Source organism: Liolophura sinensis, chromosome 3, assembly GCF_032854445.1.
Source record: "Liolophura sinensis isolate JHLJ2023 chromosome 3, CUHK_Ljap_v2, whole genome shotgun sequence".
NCBI lineage: Eukaryota > Metazoa > Mollusca > Polyplacophora > Chitonida > Chitonidae > Liolophura > Liolophura sinensis.
This window is the reverse complement of record NC_088297.1, coordinates 10,447,933-10,467,918: the sequence shown is the minus strand read 5'-3', so window position 1 is coordinate 10,467,918 and position 19,986 is coordinate 10,447,933. Positions and strand designations below refer to the sequence as shown.

Below are 19,986 nucleotides of genomic sequence, written 5' to 3'. Positions count from 1 at the left end.
ATAGAACTTTGTTCCCTATGGAATTTATCTCTATGTGCATTTTCCCCATTGACTATTCCCTCTGTCGACATTTCCCCCGCCGACATTTCCCACTGCGGACATTTTCCTCTTCGCGCCCCCCTCCATAAGTATACTTATATGCATAACATGGTGGAAATGTCATAATCAGTATGGTACGATCTTATGCAATGGCCGGCATGTTGGGATACCCAGTCCTTGTGTCAAGTGGTAGTACCCAGTCTTACACAACTTCACTAATTCAATTACAGCGGAACTTTTACAAGACAATGAAATCAGCAATCATCCATAATCTCCAATATTATAAAACGAATTCATGTATATTTCTTTGGGCATTAATTGGGCAAAATGTGCCTCAAAACCCAATAATGTGGTGAAGACAGAATCAATCTTCTGTGGCCCAATATATAAAATACAGCTCGTATATTTATTGACTTATTTACTTATGTACATAAAAGGAAATGCCCAAAGGGGAAAATGTCCGTAGGGGCAATTGTCGATCGAGCGGTATCTTGTCTTGTGTCTTCTGCAGGGCGATCAAATGAGGATACACTATCCGTCATGACAAGGAATTACGAAGTCATGACGAAGTACAAGAGCAACAGACTAAGTTCATATTTAATATACTCTTACGTAAAGATATTTGGACTAAGTATAAAACTGAACACTTGATTTAGAGTTAGGGCCCAGAAGTATGAATTCAAAAAATTCTTTATTATCAAGACCGTGGAAACAAATATATTGGCGTCCAGAAATCGTCCATCTTTAAAATTTTCATTCATGTGATTTATAAACCCATAAATTAAATGATCTTTTGGTTTCGCGCAGTGAATTTGGTCTCGAGCATAAATAATGATTTCCTGTCTGCTCGCCTGTCTGCGTGTCAGCGTGTCCCTCCAAGGCACTGTCCGTAATTATGAGATCCGACAGGCCAGTCTGTCTGTATTCGCCCCAATCCCAGGCCGCTAGCGCTTTTGCTGTCTATAAAACCTTTTGCCTGACTGCATTTATCTGCCAGTTTCTCCCTCAGCCCTCTTTCGTTTTTGCCCTCTTTCGTTTTTGCCCTCCTCCGTTTATCTTTGCTAGTTGTGGAAGAATATCATTCTGTGATCCCAGAATGTATACGAAGCGGGGTATCGTCAGTATGTCTGTATGTCTGTCTGTCTGTCTCTTAGGAGATATGGAAGAATATCATTCTCTGATCCCAGAATGTATACGAAACGGGGTATCGTCAGTATGTCTGTATGTCTGTCTGTCTGTCTCTTAGAAGATATGGAAGAATATCATTCTCTGATCCCAGAATGTATACGAAGCGGGGTATCGTCAGTATGTCTGTCTGTCTGTCTGTCTCTTAGGAGATATGGAAGAGTATCATTCTCTGATCTCAGAATGTATACATGTATACGGAGAGAATATCATGAATATGTCTTTCTATCTGTCTGCCTGTCTGTCCGCCTGAATGTCTGTATGTCACCCCCACCCCCACCCCCCTCCTCGTCTGTTAGAGATGTGGAATGATGTCATATGCTCTGACCCAGGTACACAAACAGACGGGATGTAGTCTGTACGCCTGCCTGTCTGCCTGTCTTGGTCACACCCGGTCCTCTGTTAGGAGATGTGGGATGATTTCATACTCTGACCCCGGCCTGTAGACGGAAGGAATATCTGGTCTCTCCCAAAGCGTGCGGCCCCGAGAAGGCAGGGACTTGTTGACCGTCGCCAGCTGACTCTGAGTAGACAAGTCTCGGATTGTTGCTAGTATAGGGTCACTGTGTACTGAAAAGAGAGAGGGAAGACGGCCATGTTTTACCAGAATCAGATGGTCGATGATTACGCATTTATGCCGTATACAGTGTGCATATTGATATTGCAGGTGGTATTGTGGCGATCAGAGTATTGTGAGTACCAAGGTCTTTAGCACTTATGTCGCTTAGGCTTTTAAACTTGAAGTTTAGGAACGACTGAATCTAATTAGGGTATAAATATATGTGTGTATATAGCTCACCAGATGGAATGACCCAGGTCAAAATACGCCTGACGAAGAGGTTTCTATCCAAATACGGACCAGAGTCTTGTATTTCGCATATGTAGATCAAAAGGCCAAAATAGTAGCATTTTGAAAAGTGGTGTACAGCCATGCCAAACTTGTATGTTTGAAAAAACTTGTTTGGCACTTGCTTGACAACTTCTTATTGCAACTTTTCTTAAATCATTGTTTAAATTCAGCTTCCTGCATATACATGATAAAATATCTTCGGTTTAGCTTACCTACTTTCTCGATGGCTTCCTCCACGCTAGGCAAGTGTCTATACGGGCTTAACAAATATTTGTAAGACAAACTAGCTAGTATAGCGCCCCCTATCGGACCACCCCAGTAGACCTGAGAAAATAAAACTAAAATGCATCACAACTGCAACCGACTACATGTGTTACTTTCACAAATGTCAAGTGGGTAAAACGCTATTTATACACTTTTATTCTTTCATTGGTTCGTTCGCGAAAATTTTGGATACACCGAGACATTTTATATTTTCGAACTTCACAAGGTTCTACAGAGTCTACAGAGTTTACATGGCTTACCCAGTGGTGTGTCCATGTTCCGGAAATAACAGCAGGTCCGAGAGATCTCGCGGGATTAATCCCACATCCGGTCAGTGGTATCTGTTGGAAAGTTTAAGTCAAGTAGGCAATTGCTCCGATGAATTTGTTTGGTTATATGAGGGGATACCGCTTTTCGACACTGAACCACTGAACACACACACACACACACACACACACACACACACACACACACACACACACACATGGTAGCTACATTTACAGGTAGCTGAACATATCCGACAAGGCTGAAATGATTTCCGCAGTTGCGTGTTGGTAATTAATGTACAAACTTACCCCGAGAAGATGAAGACCGGCTATAATCAGCCCTGTCGGAAGTGACGTGTGACCGGCGACATGCGCGTTGGAATCAGAAATGGCGGCGTTAGCGAACACGAGAATATAGGTGAGAACAAACTCCACCCCAAATGCTTGCCAATAAGTAACGCTAGGTGCCGGTACGGTGGATCCAAGGGAGGTGGAGACTGCTGAGGGAACAGTGCTGGAAAACGTTAACATCATAAATGTGAGGGAACAGTGCTGGAAAACGTTAACATCATAAATGTGAGGGAACAGTGCTGGAAAATATCAACATCATAAATGTGAGGGAACAGTGCTGGAAAATATCAACATCATGAATATGAGGGAACAGTGCTGGAAAATATCAACGTCATAAATGTGAGGGAACAGTGCTGGAAAATATCAACATCATAAATGTGAGGGAACAGTGCTGGAAAATATCAACATCATAAATATGAGGGAACAGTGCTGGAAAATATCAACATCACAAATGTGAGAAATAACAAGACTAAACACGTGACCATGCACACTAAGACAGCTGTGGGAACACATGACATTCATACTCAAAATAATAAAATGTGTAATATCCGGTATTAGATAGATCTATACAGCTGAAAAGACATAACTGCAAATACACTGTACTGAGCAGGCTAATACGAGTAAGTTTGTTCTTCAATATATCTGAAGATTCCTTATAGAAAAGATACATAATGAAAGGTGTCTCAACAGGTCATTTAAGTAATCATGTTTAACAGATTCTGAGAATATCCCGTATATGTGCATGAAATATTTGAAAATACTGTAGTTATTTCTCTGATGAACTATCTTAGGGTCATTCTAATAGGTTTTAATGGATTTTTGCAATGTGAAAAATCTCTGGAAAATATGGTTTCAAAAACCCGTCTTAGAAAATAATTCAATAATAAAGATTGTGTAGAATTTCTTGGTCAGCTTGAAGTATTTCTGGACACAGTTGTCTGCTACCTTTACTTGGAAGGTCACAACGTTTTTAACTTTATGTACACTTTAAAGTTTCTTCAGTGTCGATGCATTATGTAAGCATACCCTAACAATATGGCTGCTCCAGCAATCCCGCCGGCAGATTGTGAGATGACGTAGCACAGTCCTCGGAGGAAGCCCGTGTCCAATGATATCACGCTGGCAACTGTGACTGCAGGATTGATGTGACCACCGGAAATGTGACCAATCATCTGAACGGAGGCTATGGCGCCCAGACCAAACGCCAGCGCGATCTGTGAACAAGTCAAAGTAGAGACATCATTGATTCATTGCCACGTATCCTATATTGTCTGCAGACATTCAAGATCTCAATATAAACATCCTTGAATTACTGGATGCATGTATTGCGAAATCGAAAGCAGGTCCACTTGAATAAAATGTGTGTCATTTTCTGTGTCTTTTCCATAGTATATAGGCAATTACCAAAAGAAATGAATTGTTTTCAGCTATTTTTTCTCATATTAAACAAAATGTTGACCAAAAACAATCAGCTCATCAAACAATGACCATTTCTCCTTTCACTGAACGTCATTGTTCAAGGGCCGTTTGGTTCTCTAGAATAGACAATGCCATTAGTCACCGAACAACGTCATTTAAAAAATTAACAAATGTCTGAGCTGTTATGACTATCTGTCCCGACACCGCAATACTAAATTTACGGCAGATATGTAGGAAAAGCAATCAGACAAAGTTATTTTCGAATAATTAAGAAAACTTAAGTGAGGATGGAAATAAAAAGTTTGAGGAAAGGGATACAAAAGCCCTAATCATTAGTTAACGCACTACATATTCCTTCCTGTAATAAGGGTGCGACAGAATACGTAATTGTGCAAAAACTTCGTAGTCACACCTCCTACCCCTTTGAGCACGCACCTTGTTCACGTTTGACTTTCCTGGGTTAAATTGCCATATTTGTAGCAGAGGAAGCGTGATATTTCTTCAGTATTATCCAAATTTTATAAGCATCTAATTTTGTGGAAGTAAACAGCTGTGGTAACATAATCAACTACTTGCACAACTCTCTTATTGGACAATTACACGTTTTGTTCCCTTATTCTTTAGCGAATACTTGACATCGAAAATATTGTCATAAAAACACTCTTGACAAATTTATTTATTTATTTATTTATTTATTTATTTGATTGGTGTTTTACGCCGTACTCAAAAATATTTCACTTATACGACGGCGGCCACCATTATGGCGGGAGGAAACCAGGCAGAGCCCGGGGAAACCCACGACCATCCGCAGGTTGCTCCCTGACTCCTGACAAATAATTGTTTTAGCTATTATAAGTGACGAGAAGCTCATAAAAAAGTATTATTTCGTAAAGTTTGATTATTCAGATGAATTAAGTGTGCTTTTAGAGTTTTTGGCTTTCAGTCATTTGCATTTTACCTTTATTATCCCTTCCTCTGTATCTTTAGTTGTAATGGCAACTCCACAGCCGATAAGTACCAGACACATCGTTCCGATAAACTCTGCCATCATGGCCCGCCATATCGAACAAGAAATACTGCAGTCGGAAGTGGCATTCTTTTCCCCTTTTCGTAAACTATCGACTTTTCTAGCAAGGTGAACAAATAGAACCTCCATATCTGTTATCTTTCACAAAATATGCAGCCTTTTCTTAGTTGGAATAATCTTCTTAGAAGTCGCCAACAATCACGTCATCCTTTTCCTAGAAGTCCGCTTTAACAATGGCCTGATGTCTTATCCAAAAAAAGTCCTCAAGATGAAACACCAAGAATTAAATCCAATCCCATCGATGTCTTGATGCTGTTATTGTTTTTGCACATAGAGGAATGGCACCTTGATGCTGATACTGCTTTCACACGAAACAGCAACCCTTTCTTGACAGATCTTCCGAGTAGCGAATTTTAGCGGATCCGAAAACTATTCTTTATATACAAATAAGAGTAGCGGCCATGGAACCGTGGATTCGAGAGGCTTAACGTTTCTGCTGCTGAGATGAAGGGTAAACAGCTAAAACTTTCTTTTCTGCCAGTTTAAGAACCTTGGGATTGTCATTCGTTGGAATGAGATACCTGGGTTTCTCTCCGCCATGCGCAGAATCAGAACAAGAAAACTACATACTCATTACCCGTCGAATATATTCAAATAAATATTACTACAGTACTGACTTCTAGGCAGAAGGAAATCTCACTATAAGCCTAAACAATTCCTTACGTCGAAAAATGTTCCACGCAAACTGAAGTTATTTTGTAAAACTCTTGCGATAAGGAAACAGTCTATATATAAGCTCATGGGCATGTCTGAACGTAAGCAAACGAGACAGTCCAGCCTTAAGAGGTGTTAGGCTTCTTGACTCAAGGGTTCGTCCACAGAAATTCCATTTGCTATCCTCCAGCTGTAGAGCGTAATGCTCAGCATACATTTAATTACATAACGGCAGATCAGCTGTTAGAATACACTGTAGATTATAGCAGTTGTATATAGTGTATTTATAACGGTACTTTGCGTTTGGCTTAATACTAACCAGGTTAACAAATGTTGTCGTAAAACATCAAGGCCTGGAATGCAATAAGCTGACCCTCAGTATGTTATCTCAGTATGAGATTTGAACGTCATTTCTTAATCCGGTCTAGCTTAACGGCTATGTTTATACCACCAGATTAATGCTCAACACCCGATTACCGCATGCAATGTAATTAGAGGCGTACAGTATAGAGAGTAAGACCAGAGCAGCGGCGACAGTGTGATACACATACAGCGTAGAGTAAAACTAGAGCAGCGGCGACAGTGTGATAGATGTACCGCATAGAAAGTAAGACCAGAGCAGCGATTACAGTGTAATAGCTGGTAAATGGTCACACGTAACCTGTGAAATACGCCCTCTTTGTCAGTTACCTCAGTCAGGGGTTCACTCTAACTGTTCATGTAAACGTATAAACGACGGCAATTTACACACCCTAACATCATGGCTTAAGCAGAATTAGGTGAAAAAAAAAGGCAGTCATGTCAATTGTAATTTATTAGATGTCACTGGTCCAGAATTACTCGAAATGCTGTGTTGTCATTACGTTTAACACACACACATTAAAAGACCCACAGGAGAACATCAGCTAATATTCGTTACAGGCAGTAAAACGTCAATGATAATGTTTGTACTTTGCATATATGTAGTGTTCATGCATAAGACCAAAATTTCAACCAAGACTAAGTAATTCACTTTGCCTTATTCTGGCACAGGTCTGTTCACCTTCGAAAGATCACCTTGGAAAGATCACCTTAGAAAGTTCACCTTAGAAAGATGTTTTAGGGTTTGTTTGGAAAGTGGAATTACGTCATACTGCGCAGATGTGACTTTCCACTCCCAAAACAATATTTTATGACCTTTATTTGCCTCTAAAATACATTTTTGAGTCAAATTTTAGGCTAAATGTCCATAAAGTTTCAAGGGATATAAACATATAAATAACACAAAGTCATCTATGATAAACTGTGCACTTATTATTATTATTTTTTTTGTTATTTAAGTAAGCTCATGTACATATCTGTACAGCAAATAAATATGTTCCCTTAGTCACAGGCTCTTAATAACTAAAACACCAGGCAGTATATACTTCTTTTAGGTATATATACATCAAAAGAATCCATGGTTGATAGTTTTTCTGACTAAACTAACAAATAGTTAAGCCATTAATGGTGAACTCTGCAATACACTTCAATTCAATTTCAGATGAAGATATCACTTAGCAAGATCAAATGATAGATGCAGTAAGGAGTGTTCATGAATTAACACGGTTTATTATACCCGGACATGGGAATTGAACAGGGAGCCGTGCTGGGACACCTGCTGTTTACTTTTTTTATTCTCACCAGTGCAGAGTTTTCCACACGAAACAGATAGATAAGTAAATAAATAAAATGTTAACTTCTTTATGACTAAGATCATTCTCATTTTCACTTAAAACATTCAGTGTGCATAGACTTCATTTTATTTAGAATGGTTGAAGAATTGTGCAGTTGACAGTCATAAATTTAGTGAAAAATGTCTCTGGAATTTTTTCCCTTCATTGATCTGATATAGTCATGTCGTGATAAATCACCACGTACTACTAGAAACTCGGAAGAGTATGGAGGCCTACTTCTCTCACATCGCTCGGAAGATCGACAAACTAAGATTTTCTGAGCAAATCCCGAAATCAGTTGTATTTGAATTCTGCTCTGTCGGACTATGGCGGGCTTGCTTGGCAGAGTTTATCGGCACTATGCTGTACGTGTTTCTAGGCTGTTCGTCAACATTGTTGTGGGACGATAGCCGCATTCCTCATGAAATGCTGGTAAGTATTCTCACCGCTGTTATAATAATATTACGCTTGCATATGAGGACTATGCATTCAATATATATATATATATATATATATATATATATATATATATATATATATATATATATATATATATATATATATATATATATATATATATATATCGTTTCCGGCATTTATTTATTCATTTAATTATCTGTTTGTCGTTTAACGCCATTCATTTTTCACTTATACGATTGTGGTCAATTTTATTTATGGATAGAACCGAGATGCCTGGTGTAAATAGGTGTTTGGTAAGTTACTGACGAACTTTTCTATGCGTGGAATGCGTCCATTCCATTGGTGGAGTCTATCAGCAACCTGCGGATGGAGGTGGGTTTCCCCGGCTCTGCTTGGTTTCCTCTCACCACAATGCTGGTCCTCTGTCGTATAAGTGATATATTCTCGATTTTCCCGAAGAAAGCAATAAAATGAATAAACAATTATATAAATCATAACGGTGAAAGACAAATACCTCCAACGAACTTTGGGCTGCGTAATTGGGCGCTTGACGAAGAAGGCTAAGCGGAAAAGACCTGTTCTATACAAGTTTTGTTTTAGGCCAGATCACTTTCCATCCTCTGTAAAGCAAGATTCATTTTATTTATTTATTTGATGGGTGCTTTACGCCGTACTCAAGAATATTTCACTTATACGACGGTGAAAGGCTCCTTGGTCATTACGCTGCGCTAGCACGCTAACCAAGTGTTCCACGGAGGCACCCAGTAAGATTCGGGTATTGTTTTTCAGTGAGTATCAACCGTGTGTGTATGTTGCAAAAATGCGTGTATATCTTGGAAGCAAGAAGTAGCCTTTGGTATAAATACTATTTTTATTTCCAGTGTAAACCAGGATTGGAGAACAAACTTTACCTGTATTATATGTTCAGAATTTAATCACAACTTATATCCGAGATATAAACACCTATTTATATAGATCTGCGACCAAGCAAAGCCGCCAATTGGTAATCTATACACTTTGGTTTGTTGGACAGTCGTAGTTGGTCGTGCTGTCTGGGAGTAAAACTTACTGGAAAAACTCCACCCTTGTTCAAGGGCAAAGAAAATCATTACATGCGAAAGACCACTAAAAATAAAATTCTACTCGCGCTGATTCAGCGGCGATTTTATGTCAGTTTGCTTTACCTGATAAGAGGATGTTTTTCCTAGTTTCCTCCGCCCACAACCAGATCTCGGTTTCATGAACCCTAGCAAGTGTTAAGTAGCCTAGCCCTTGGCTAAGTGTAATTCATATCTCTACAACATTTGTCATGGTACTTATATATGGGCTTAGTTACTTAAGTGCGCTTCATGAAACCGGGACGAGATCGTCATTAAAAATTCTGGAGTACAGAGTTAATTAACATTAATCACTTTCTTTTTTCCCCGAAATAAATAACAACCAACTGCTTGAAATGTACGTGAGCCTATGAGATATTAACTCTCTACACTTTGGCCCCTATGCAGACTCCGTTCGTGTTCGGATTAACGGAAGCCGGGATGATCGAATACCTGTTCCACGTTTCCGGTGCTCACATCAATCCCGCAGTATCGTTCGGATTCCTCGTCTCAATGGCTATAACACCGCTGAGGACGCTGATGTACATCATCTCTCAGTGCCTGGGAGCCACGGCCGCAGGTGCCATACTTTATGGGTAAGGCAGCGGGTTTTTTTTTTTCTATCGTTTAGTTCTTTTCACAACGGCACGCAGTTTGAAAGATGTCCCTTATCCAGTAATTCATTTCTGCTTGATACCAGACGCAATACGTCTAGATTTACTGAAGTTTTGGTCTCGTATACTGCATATTTTGAATGTATATTGTAGAGTGTTATTTTCATGCAATATTGTTTTTAAGAGGAAAAGCTTTTTTGTATCCATCTTGAAAGCTTTCTTAAATTAATTCCAGTTACGTTTTCTTAGATAATAAAGTTTGTTTTGTATCCACTAATCTTCATCTCAAACAAATGAATTAAATCAGTATCCGAATCAAGTACCGTGCTAGTTTGTAAATTATAAGCGGAATTAGATAGAAAACTGAAAATATAGGATTAAATCTGAGTGTTGACTTTGAAAAGAGTGACAATTTCGTCTGGTGGTGGAGATACGGAATTCCATAAGAGAGGACGTTATTTGGCTGTATTCAGAGCGGGTACCTTGGCAATCTCATCTTATCTATGATAAACACACCGTTGAATACCTTGGTTTAACCCAAGTGAACATGGTCAAGTGCATGATATAACGTGAACAAATTGGGTCTTGCCACCTTTTGAAAAGGGGGTGTTTTCAATAATACCAGGCACCTATTTCACGGCTTGTTTTGGGTAGATATATTGGTTTGAACTCTCCACACAAGGGTGTATCCAAGGCCGAATCGCGGGGACAAAACATAAACATTAAAGGGTGCATGAAACGCTTTGGTTTTATTTCTCAATGTGCGGATTATCATGCGTAATAACATATAGCACTACAAACAAATTTTTCAACTTTCACTTTAGTGTTGGGGATGGGGTAAAAATGGCTTCAAAGTACAGTTTTATTGAGGCCCCAGCGGTCAGACCGAAAATTAAGTAGCTTGCAGAGGTTACATCAACAATAATCCCTGTTTAAAAAAGAACTCTGTGCGGGACAGGCCGAGCGGGGTTTGGCCGAATGGAGACCGCGGATGTAGGGAACGTACCGAATTGCTGGTGTAGGGCACGCGGAGGGGGCTCTGAGCTGGGCCAAAGAAGCCTTGCAGTATCTGTGTACATGTCACCTTGCCCGCGCTGTAGTGAGACGGTTCACCGGCTTGGGGGCACTTCTGGGGTGTTCCCCGAGTTCCGAGCACGATGATGTAATTTCTGAAAAAAAAATTCGATCGTTGACGGAAAATATGCATAATATATAGGAGTAATTAACAGGTACAAAAATACCCCCAAAACGAAATTTTTTTAACAAAAATTCCGGAGCATAATTTTCTTCATTTGGCATAGAAACATAATCTTTGTTTTATAGTTCCTTTTCATCTATCCCTTAAACAATCATGGCCATGGTGTTGTTGTTTTGTCAGTGATTGTATACTTCCGGGTAAAGGTAAACCCGTACATTGTAATTAAATCTACGGGGGGAAGGGGGGTGGGTATAAGGTTTAAAGGCCCCGCTCTTAAGCTAATGTACCGCCCAATCCTGACTTACCTTAACTTCCTGGACATCTTAAAACACTTGAGGAATGTACACAAAGTGCTGTGAACTGACCTCTTAACGTCTTAACGCCTTAACGTGATAAACAGGAGGTAATCAATCAGTAAGTGACTGAGATTATTATACACCTTTAATTTATTTATTTGATTTAATTATTTCATTGGTGTTTGACTCAAGAACATTTCACTTATACGACGGCGGCCAGAATTATGGTGGGAGGAAACCGGGCAGAACCCGGGAGAAATCCACGACCATCCGCAGGCTGCTGACAGACCTTCCCACTTACCGCCCACCTTTAATTCAAATTAAAAGACTCTATAAAACGAGCGAGGAGATCCTTATGAAGCTTAAGGTACATCCTGTTCTAATAAATCCAACTAATTATAAAATTTTAGTCTGTGGAACACGGACGTAAATCTTGGGTCAAAAATCCAACTGAAGTGTACTGAATCAAAAGTATACCCGCCGTATTCCCAGGATAAATTATAAAAAAACAGCTATGTAAATTTCCTTTGTTTTCGTGTATTGCTTTGTGATGATATTGATGTTATATTACATTGTCACGCAAAAGACTAACCGGCAAATATGCAACATTTGCAGGTGACACACGGAAATTAATTTTACAATACCTAACTATATAGGTCTATACCAAGAAATCCACCGGATTATTTTGGCCCTATCACAAGGCCGATTGCATAAAGCAATATTCGTCTAGGGTCAAATTATTAAATTTCAAATTTAACCCAGTTTCAACCCTTATATGGCCCATAATCAAGCTTACCCAGTTTCAACCCTTATATGGCCCATAATCAAGCTTACCCAGTTTCAACCCTTATATGGCCCATAATCAAGCTTACCCAGTTTCAACCCTTATATGGCCCATAATCAAGCTTACCCAGTTTCAACCCTTATATGGTCCATAATCAAGCTTACCCAGTTTCAACCCTTATATGGCCCATAATCAAGCCGTAAAATCAGAATTTATACTTTTAATTAGTCCATGTATGGAAGCCGGATGAGAACATCAAAACCCGCGACACAAGGACGGCGCAAATCCCTCGCGAACAGGACCGTTCTAGTACCGCGGGTCTCTATCCACGAGGCACAGGACGAGATATCTCCATCCGGCTTTCATATCTGTGTCCATTAAGTGTGATGACAACACAACATTTTGGGTAATTCTAGACCGGTGAGGTCTATTAAATTGCAAGTAACATTACTGCGTTTTTACCTACTTTGCTTACGCCATGGTGCTAGGGAGCGTGTAATCTACTAGTAATTAAGCATTAATTTGCATGAACAGTTAAAATAAATCACTAAATGAGGTAAATTGACAAGAGGCCGTATTTCACCGGTTACGCGTGACTATTTGCTAATAAGTTCCAAAAAAATGACCAAACATGTTGTGTTAAACTGCCACCAGCGGCACTAAAGCCATTAACTTTCCGGTAGGCTGACCCCGTTGTCGTACAGAGGTCATCTGGGTGCCCACTTGGTCAATCCAAACCTCCACACCGTACAGGCATTGGTCATCGAGCTCATCCTCACCTTTATTCTCATGTCTGTGATCCTCGGAGCAGAGGATTTCAACAAAGTCTCCTTCAGCACCTTCTCCCTTGTGATCGGACTCACCGTGACGGCGTGTCTGCTCACTGCGGTAAGTCATAGAGTAATACACCAATAAAGTCTCCTTCAGCACCTTTTCTGTGGTGATCAGACTCAGCGTGACGGCGTGTCTGCTCACCGTGGTAAATCATACGGTAATACACCAACAAAGTCTCCTTCCGCTCCTTTTATCTGGTGATAGACCTGTTTCACATACAGACAAAAGCACAGATAAAGTATACATCAAACTTATTCTAGCAAACAGCAAAAATAAAACCAATGATACATGAAAAACATTTTATTTATTGTTGTGCAGATTGATTTCCCAATATTGTGGGAAGCCGTTATGGCTACCCGAGTTGTCTAGATTATATCAGCCTTTGACTAGACGTATGTCCTAGTCCAGCTAATGCTGTGTTGTATGTCTGTCGTTCTGTATTTTTCAGCCATATGATGACGTCATCAGGGGTCTGTACATATGCCGCCACTTAAGTATTATGCCGAAGACACCGGGCATGACACCCCACCCAGTCACATTATACAGTCAGACACCTGGCCGATCAGTCTTATTTCCTTGCTCTAATTTCTTAGACCTGATCGCCAAGCGAGGCTGGATAGATTACGTTAGTGATTTGTATTACATTCTCCGTATGTTTACCGATGGTTTCTGCTTGTAGAAGAATTCCTCTGGCGGAGGGATGAATCCCGCACGTGCTCTGGGTCCCGCCATTTTCTCGGGACACTGGGACCGACACTGGGTAAGCTGGCATGTCTGTCACAACCAGTACTCTCACTCTTGAAGTTTTCCTGGAACAATTTCTGAACACGGCGTTAACCACCAGTCAGCCAGTCAGTCAGTCAGTGAGTCAGTCAGTGAGTCAGTCAGTGAGTCAGTCAGTGAGTCAGCCAGTCAGTCAGTCAGTCAGTCAGTCAGTCAGTCAGTCAGCCAGTCAGTCAGTGAGTTAGTCAGTCAGTTAGCCTATCAGTCAGTCAGTCAGTCAGTAAGACAGCCAGTCAGTCAATCAGTCAGTCAGTCAGCCAGTCAGTCAGACAGTCAGTCAGTCAGCCAGTCAGCCAGTCAGTCAGTAAGACAGCCGGTCAGTCAGTCAGTCAGTAAGACAGCCAGTCAGTCAGTCAGTCAGTCAGTAAGACAGCTAGTCAGTTAGTCTGCCAATCAGTCAATCAGTCAGGCAGTCAGTCAGTCAGTAAGACAGTCAGTCAGTCAGCCAGTCAGTCAGTAAGTCAGCAAGTCAGTCAGTCAGTCAGTCAGTAAGACAGTCAGTCAGTCAGTCAGTAAGACAGTCAGTCAGTCAGTCAGTAAGACAGTCAGTCAGTCAGTCAGTCAGTCAGTCAATCAATCAATCAATCAATCAATCCGATTACATATTTCTTATACCTTGGGTAAATATAAAATTTGTTAGATCCTGATAGTTATATGACGATTTCCCTGTAAGTTATAAGTTATTATACAATAACTAGTGTGTCCCAAGCACCAAACGCCCTCATTCTCAAAAGGGAAATATGCTTAAGCACGACGTAAAACACCAGCCAAAAAAATAATAAATAAATAAATAAATAAATAAATAGGAAGGTTATCATGAATTCACCGGGCATGACAATTCATCCCCACTGATTGCATAATAACACGAGACAGACCATAACTCAGCAAATCTCCTTATGCCTATCGCAATGTGAAGCAATGCCAAAGTCGTTCACGTAATAACCTTTCAGGGAGGTACTTTACACTAGTTAATCTTCGTTGATCTGATGCTGTTGTTGTTGATGATGTTCTCAGATATTCTGGGCAGGTCCTTTCACCGGTGCGGCGTTGGCGGTGGTTGTGTACAAATATATGTTGGATCCATATAGACACGCTAAGACCATAGACCAGGTGGAGCAGGACATTGGTAAGGTTGCTATGGACCAACGAGGCCAATTTGCCCTCTATGAAGGGAGGTAAATCTTGTAACCCACGGAACAACAATGCAATATGCCTATTTGAATGACAATACCGGCTATTGTTTTTCAGGATCAGTTGTACTTAGAAGACAGAGGGCACTGTTGTTCTATGAGGTACAAACATTGTTTCCCTTTGTAGAGGACTGGTGAGCGTATTTATCAGAAAAGTATTTTAAATGACAATAATGCGGATTGTTTTGATTTCGCATCTAGGGACTCCGTCCGTCTTGGAGCGGATATTCATGTAGTTCAGCCGTTAATATGTGTAAAACCCAACAGCAACACATAATGACTCATTGATTTATTTGATTGTTGCTTAACATCAAACTCAAACACTTATCACGTATTCGATGGCGGTCGGTTATATGGGTGGACAAACACGGAGAGCCCGAGGGTAAACCACCGAACCTTGGCCGAACCGAAGACAAGTTATCTTCAACCAACGTTATATTGCAATGAAAGTCTTCAAGAGAAGCTTTCTATAGATCAGAATAAATTGGCAAAACTGGATCGGAATTAACCAACATCATGGTCGCTCTGCTTTAAATTTTTGAAGCATATTCAGCTTTTAAACTGTTCGTTAGACGCTATGTAACAGGACACTGGGAACAAAATACTCTTTGGCAGAATGAGGATATGTTATATACTCAAGGAGGAGACACACCAACACACTGGGGAAAAAACGAGGAAGTAAAATGGTCAACCAGGATGGCAAGAGCTATTACAACAACTCTGCATGAGACACGCAACCAAATCAGAAAAGGGTTAATTTGTGACACCAATTAACTGTATCCCTTATTGCCCTTCTCTCTTTGTCTCTTTGTTATCATCGGCGTATTCAAATAAGTCATCGATTTTTTGGGGGTGGGGGGGTGGGGTGGGGGGCTAAAAATAAATACACACACTCAAACAAAAGTGAAACTGGTAACGAATTTCTGTAATTGTCACTAGAAATTTAGCAATCACCTGCTTCTCAACCAAACTTTCTTTTACTCTGTTAAGGATATATAGGCAAATACATTTTCTTTTCATAGTATGTCCCAAAATGAATTCTTGGTTTTTAACAGGTATAAAATTTCAAAGATAAGTTAAATAGAACTATTTGACGCAGTTTCTTTTTGCCTTTCAGTGGCACAACGCCCCCAGCTGGCTATTCCACCAGACTTTGACGTGATTGTCTCCCCTGCTCTCGCGATAAGTCTCGAGGAGCGGGTGCGCAGTCGGCGCTGTTCAACCCACAACGGAAGGACAACGCCGCGGGTGTTACTGTCGTCCAGTGTCGGACGTCGGAATAATTTTGACTTCAGTCACGTGACTGACGCCTTACAGTCGTCTGTCTGATAAATTTTAGGATGTGATGGCCTCTCAAAATACAGTCCGCACGTAGGTCTACAGATCAGACAAAACTAAGAGATAATGACACTTATTGCTTTTAAGTATCTTTTTTAGATCTTTGAGGCATTTATCTATTTCTGGAAGAATTGGAATTGAAAATACAATTTCTCATTCAGTGATTGACAGCAAAACAAGATTTCAATTTTTTATAACCAATATAAATCGAATTCTGAGATCATGAAGCCAGCTCATCAGAACCACAGCACCCAACCACTGTACGGTTTAATTAAGGTTCCAGAGAATGTAATAAACGTTACCTGCCCGCATACAAATTTCGGTCTGTAACAGATCTCTTGGATTGCCATGGAGACTTTAGGGTATAGATTTCGAACCACACAACGAACAAATACGCTGTGGTGATGGCATTTTTTATATTTTTATTTTCTTCTCAGTATTTTATTTCTGAAATATTTCGTCACACTTTCTCCGTGGAATGGCGGAATTGTCATAGGAATTAAATGTTATCCGAATTCCAATAAAGGCATCTGTATTCGTCACTTTCGATCTTTAATTAAATACAGGATTCTGTATATCTTCGCAAATCTGCAGAGGAATGCAAAGACTATTGAGTGGTATCCCCTTTTTTCTTTGTTTAACAAACAAGGTGTAGCAACGTTTTCAGTACTGTTTCTGTCATTTCACGGCGGTGTCTACTATCTTGTTTTTGTATTGTCTCTGGAGACACCAGACCTGACACCAGACCAGTCAGAGTATACTGACAATAAGCATGACATCCTGCCAGTCATAATATACTGACACCAGATATGATACCCGACCAGTATACTCACACAAGATAGGACACCTGATCGAGTGAAAGTATACTGACGCCAGGCATGACACCCGACCTCGTCAGAGCATACTGACACCAGACATAGCACCATGCCGGATGCCTACTCAGAGAAAACTTACACCATACCAGACACCTACTCAGAGTATAATGACACCATGCAGGGCATCATGTCAGTCTGAGTATACTGACACCAGATATGACACCCGGCCTATTCAGATTAAAATTACTCCATACCAGATACCTACACAGAGTATACTGACACCAGACAGGACACCCGGTCAGTCTGAGTATATTGATACCACATATGGCACCCGACCTAGTCAGAGTATACTGACACCAGACATGACACCCGACCTCGTCAGAGCATACTGACACCAGACATAGCACCATGCCGGATGCCTACTCAGAGAAAACTTACACCATACCAGACACCTACTCAGAGTATACTGACACCACGCAGGACATCATGTCAGTCTGAGTATACTGACACCAGATATGACATCCGGCCTATTCAGAGTAAATATACACCATACCAGATACCTACACCGAGTATACTGACACCAGACAGGACACCCGGTCAGTCTGAGTATATTGATACCACATATGGCACCCGACCTAGTCAGAGTATAAACTTAAACCAAACAGGACACCAACTCAAAGTATACTGACACCAAACAGGATACCCGGTCAGTCAGTGTATACTGACACAAGACAGGACATCTAGTCAGGGTATGATGACACCATATATGCCACCTAATCAGAGTATGCCGACACCAGACAGGACACCTGACCCGGTTGAACAAAATGATTGCAGACTAAGTATCTTGTAACTACCTAGGAAAAGCATGTTAAAACCAAATATTTTTATGGAGGTAACGATCATCTGCGATCCGTTTGTAAACGAGGCCCGTGGATATTTTATCCAGTCAAAGTATACACCACTAAGTCGAGGATGCAAAAGAAAGTAAGTTAAAATGTCTTTACACTGGACTGATAATGATCAAAATCAGTGTAAAGAGACATGTCTTTCCGACGTCTAGCTGTTACCCCTCCTCGCGGCATCCCGTGGCTCTCGCGAGATTTTCCTGGAAGTCATCTTACTGACGTTCTGATGGAGCATGGAGTGTTGCAATTTCCACTGTCCCTCTATTATAGATGGCCAAACAACACCATCTAGCAAGAAGCTGCGATGACAATGAGCTTTGCATAAGTCGAATAGAGTTGGGTCTTAGGCCACCGTGTATACTGAGCTATAATTTCAGAGATCACGGGAACGAGGAAAATTCCATGGCTCCTATTGGCATGGCGCTGAATTCTGCGCATGCGCTTTTCCTTAACCGGGGAGAGTAGCTCCAATAAATCAAGCATTTCAGGAAGCCCACAACATAAAATCTATTAACCTGCACAGTTATGAATTAAAAGACTAAGACAATCATATTTACTAAGGACGATGCAGGCTTCATGCGTTGTCTACCGGTCTCAACTCCGCCGAGTGTGTGCAGCTATTTTGTACATTTATAGAAATACTGGGCTAAGTGTCGGCGTGATCTTTAATGCATTCCGTGCCGGAAATCAGGTAAAAACAGAAAACAGCACTACGGCCATAGAGTCGGTAAAACAATTCGTGGGCTAATTAGCCACTGATTAGATCTGCTCACATCAAAGCAGCGCGTGCTGGGATACTCCATTAGCCGGGTCACAAGCACAGGTTACTGCCGTGAGGACGAAAAAGCACGTGGCACGTGATAAAGCAATTAGACTGGTAGTTAAGTGACTTCCGGTTGGTTTGAGGGCTGTGAGAGCTGGTCACAATGGGGCGTACCCGAGCAAGCCTCTCGATATTGTGTTTTTTTTTTAGTTTTTTTTTTGTTGTGACACGTCTCGTACTTTGCCTCACAGGTGATTATGCAGTGATGATTACATGTTTATGAGTTGTACATCGAATGTAGATTACACTCACGTAAGTCACGAGAATCCAAAATGTCTTTCATATCTTCCATCAATCATCGTACTGACATCCCTGACTGACAACCTAACCACACCCCTACCCACCCTAACTCCACAGCCTTCGTAATTGTAAGCCTGTATATACATGTAAGTTTACTTAATTACTAATCAATCAATCGGGAGCGGGCCGTAGTTTGATGATTATGGATGCTTTCCTTTTAATAGTTAGAACATACGAGATGCGGGTTCAAACCCGGGCTTGGACAGGGAATCTTTAGATTCCCACGGTGTGACATTAAGCAGTCGACGACGCTCGTGTGGCCATTTGCGCAATCCAATGTTCGTTGAATACCACTTGTCTTGTGGATATGTTAATTTACATCACATGTTGTACAGTTTGTCAGGAACTTGCGGTGGTCGCTGGTTTACGACCATCACTCCAGTTTCCTCCACACGTAAAAGCGACAAAATGAAAAATTCTTGAGTAAGGCGTTAAGCAACCATCAATTAAAAAAACAAATAAATAAATAAGCGAAAACGAATAAATAAGCATACTTTATGACTCATGCTCCTCCCATGCATTTCAGAACAAGTCCAAAGAAGGCTAAAAAATAAAGCGCAGGCATTGGCCTTCTGTAGCATGACATCTGTTTACCCACCTGTATCCACGCAGACGCACTGCAGTGTTTGTTTACCCTCCTCTGAATAACATCCACAGGGATATCATTTATCTGCTCTCGAGGACAAAGATCAATGTAATTACTGAACCGGATTAACCATTAAACCCTGCCGATCTGTCCAGAGGCTTTCGTGAGAGGCTTTTGTTCTTAGGTCTGAAGTT

The 19,986-nt window shown here is 40.7% G+C and overlaps 2 protein-coding genes across 2 annotated transcripts; one reads left to right on the top strand and one right to left on the bottom strand.

Moving 5' to 3' along the window:
* Positions 1–1,609: 1,609 nt before the first annotated feature.
* On the bottom strand, positions 1,610–5,530 carry LOC135463342 (lens fiber major intrinsic protein-like). Its single transcript, XM_064740602.1, has 6 exons — positions 5,333–5,530; positions 3,982–4,169; positions 2,914–3,118; positions 2,599–2,679; positions 2,287–2,398; positions 1,610–1,794 (listed from the first exon to the last, which is right to left on the bottom strand). The coding sequence occupies exons 1-6, from the start codon at positions 5,528–5,530 to the stop codon at positions 1,610–1,612; spliced, it is 969 nt and encodes a 322-aa protein (XP_064596672.1).
* Positions 5,531–8,034: 2,504 nt separating this feature from the next.
* Positions 8,035–16,354, top strand: LOC135463341 (aquaporin-like). Its single transcript, XM_064740601.1, has 6 exons — positions 8,035–8,241; positions 9,735–9,922; positions 12,923–13,106; positions 13,732–13,812; positions 14,850–14,961; positions 16,143–16,354. The coding sequence occupies exons 1-6, from the start codon at positions 8,035–8,037 to the stop codon at positions 16,352–16,354; spliced, it is 984 nt and encodes a 327-aa protein (XP_064596671.1).
* The last annotated feature ends 3,632 nt before the right edge of the window (positions 16,355–19,986 follow it).

Bases quoted from the DNA above. Each gene is read 5' to 3' on its own strand.
- LOC135463341 (XM_064740601.1), top strand. From the start codon at position 8,035: ATGGAGGCCTACTTCTCTCACATCGCTCGGAAGATCGACAAACTAAGA. The intron at 8,242-9,734 runs GTAAGTATTCTC...GCCCCTATGCAG, and splicing joins GCATTCCTCATGAAATGCTG to ACTCCGTTCGTGTTCGGATT. The intron at 13,107-13,731 runs GTAAGTCATAGA...TTCTGCTTGTAG, and splicing joins CGGCGTGTCTGCTCACTGCG to AAGAATTCCTCTGGCGGAGG.
- LOC135463342 (XM_064740602.1), bottom strand. From the start codon at position 5,530: ATGGAGGTTCTATTTGTTCACCTTGCTAGAAAAGTCGATAGTTTACGA. The intron at 3,119-3,981 runs GTATGCTTACAT...AACGTTTTCCAG, and splicing joins GGAGCAGCCATATTGTTAGG to CACTGTTCCCTCAGCAGTCT. The intron at 2,399-2,598 runs GTAAGCCATGTA...TTATTTTCTCAG, and splicing joins GAACATGGACACACCACTGG to GTCTACTGGGGTGGTCCGAT.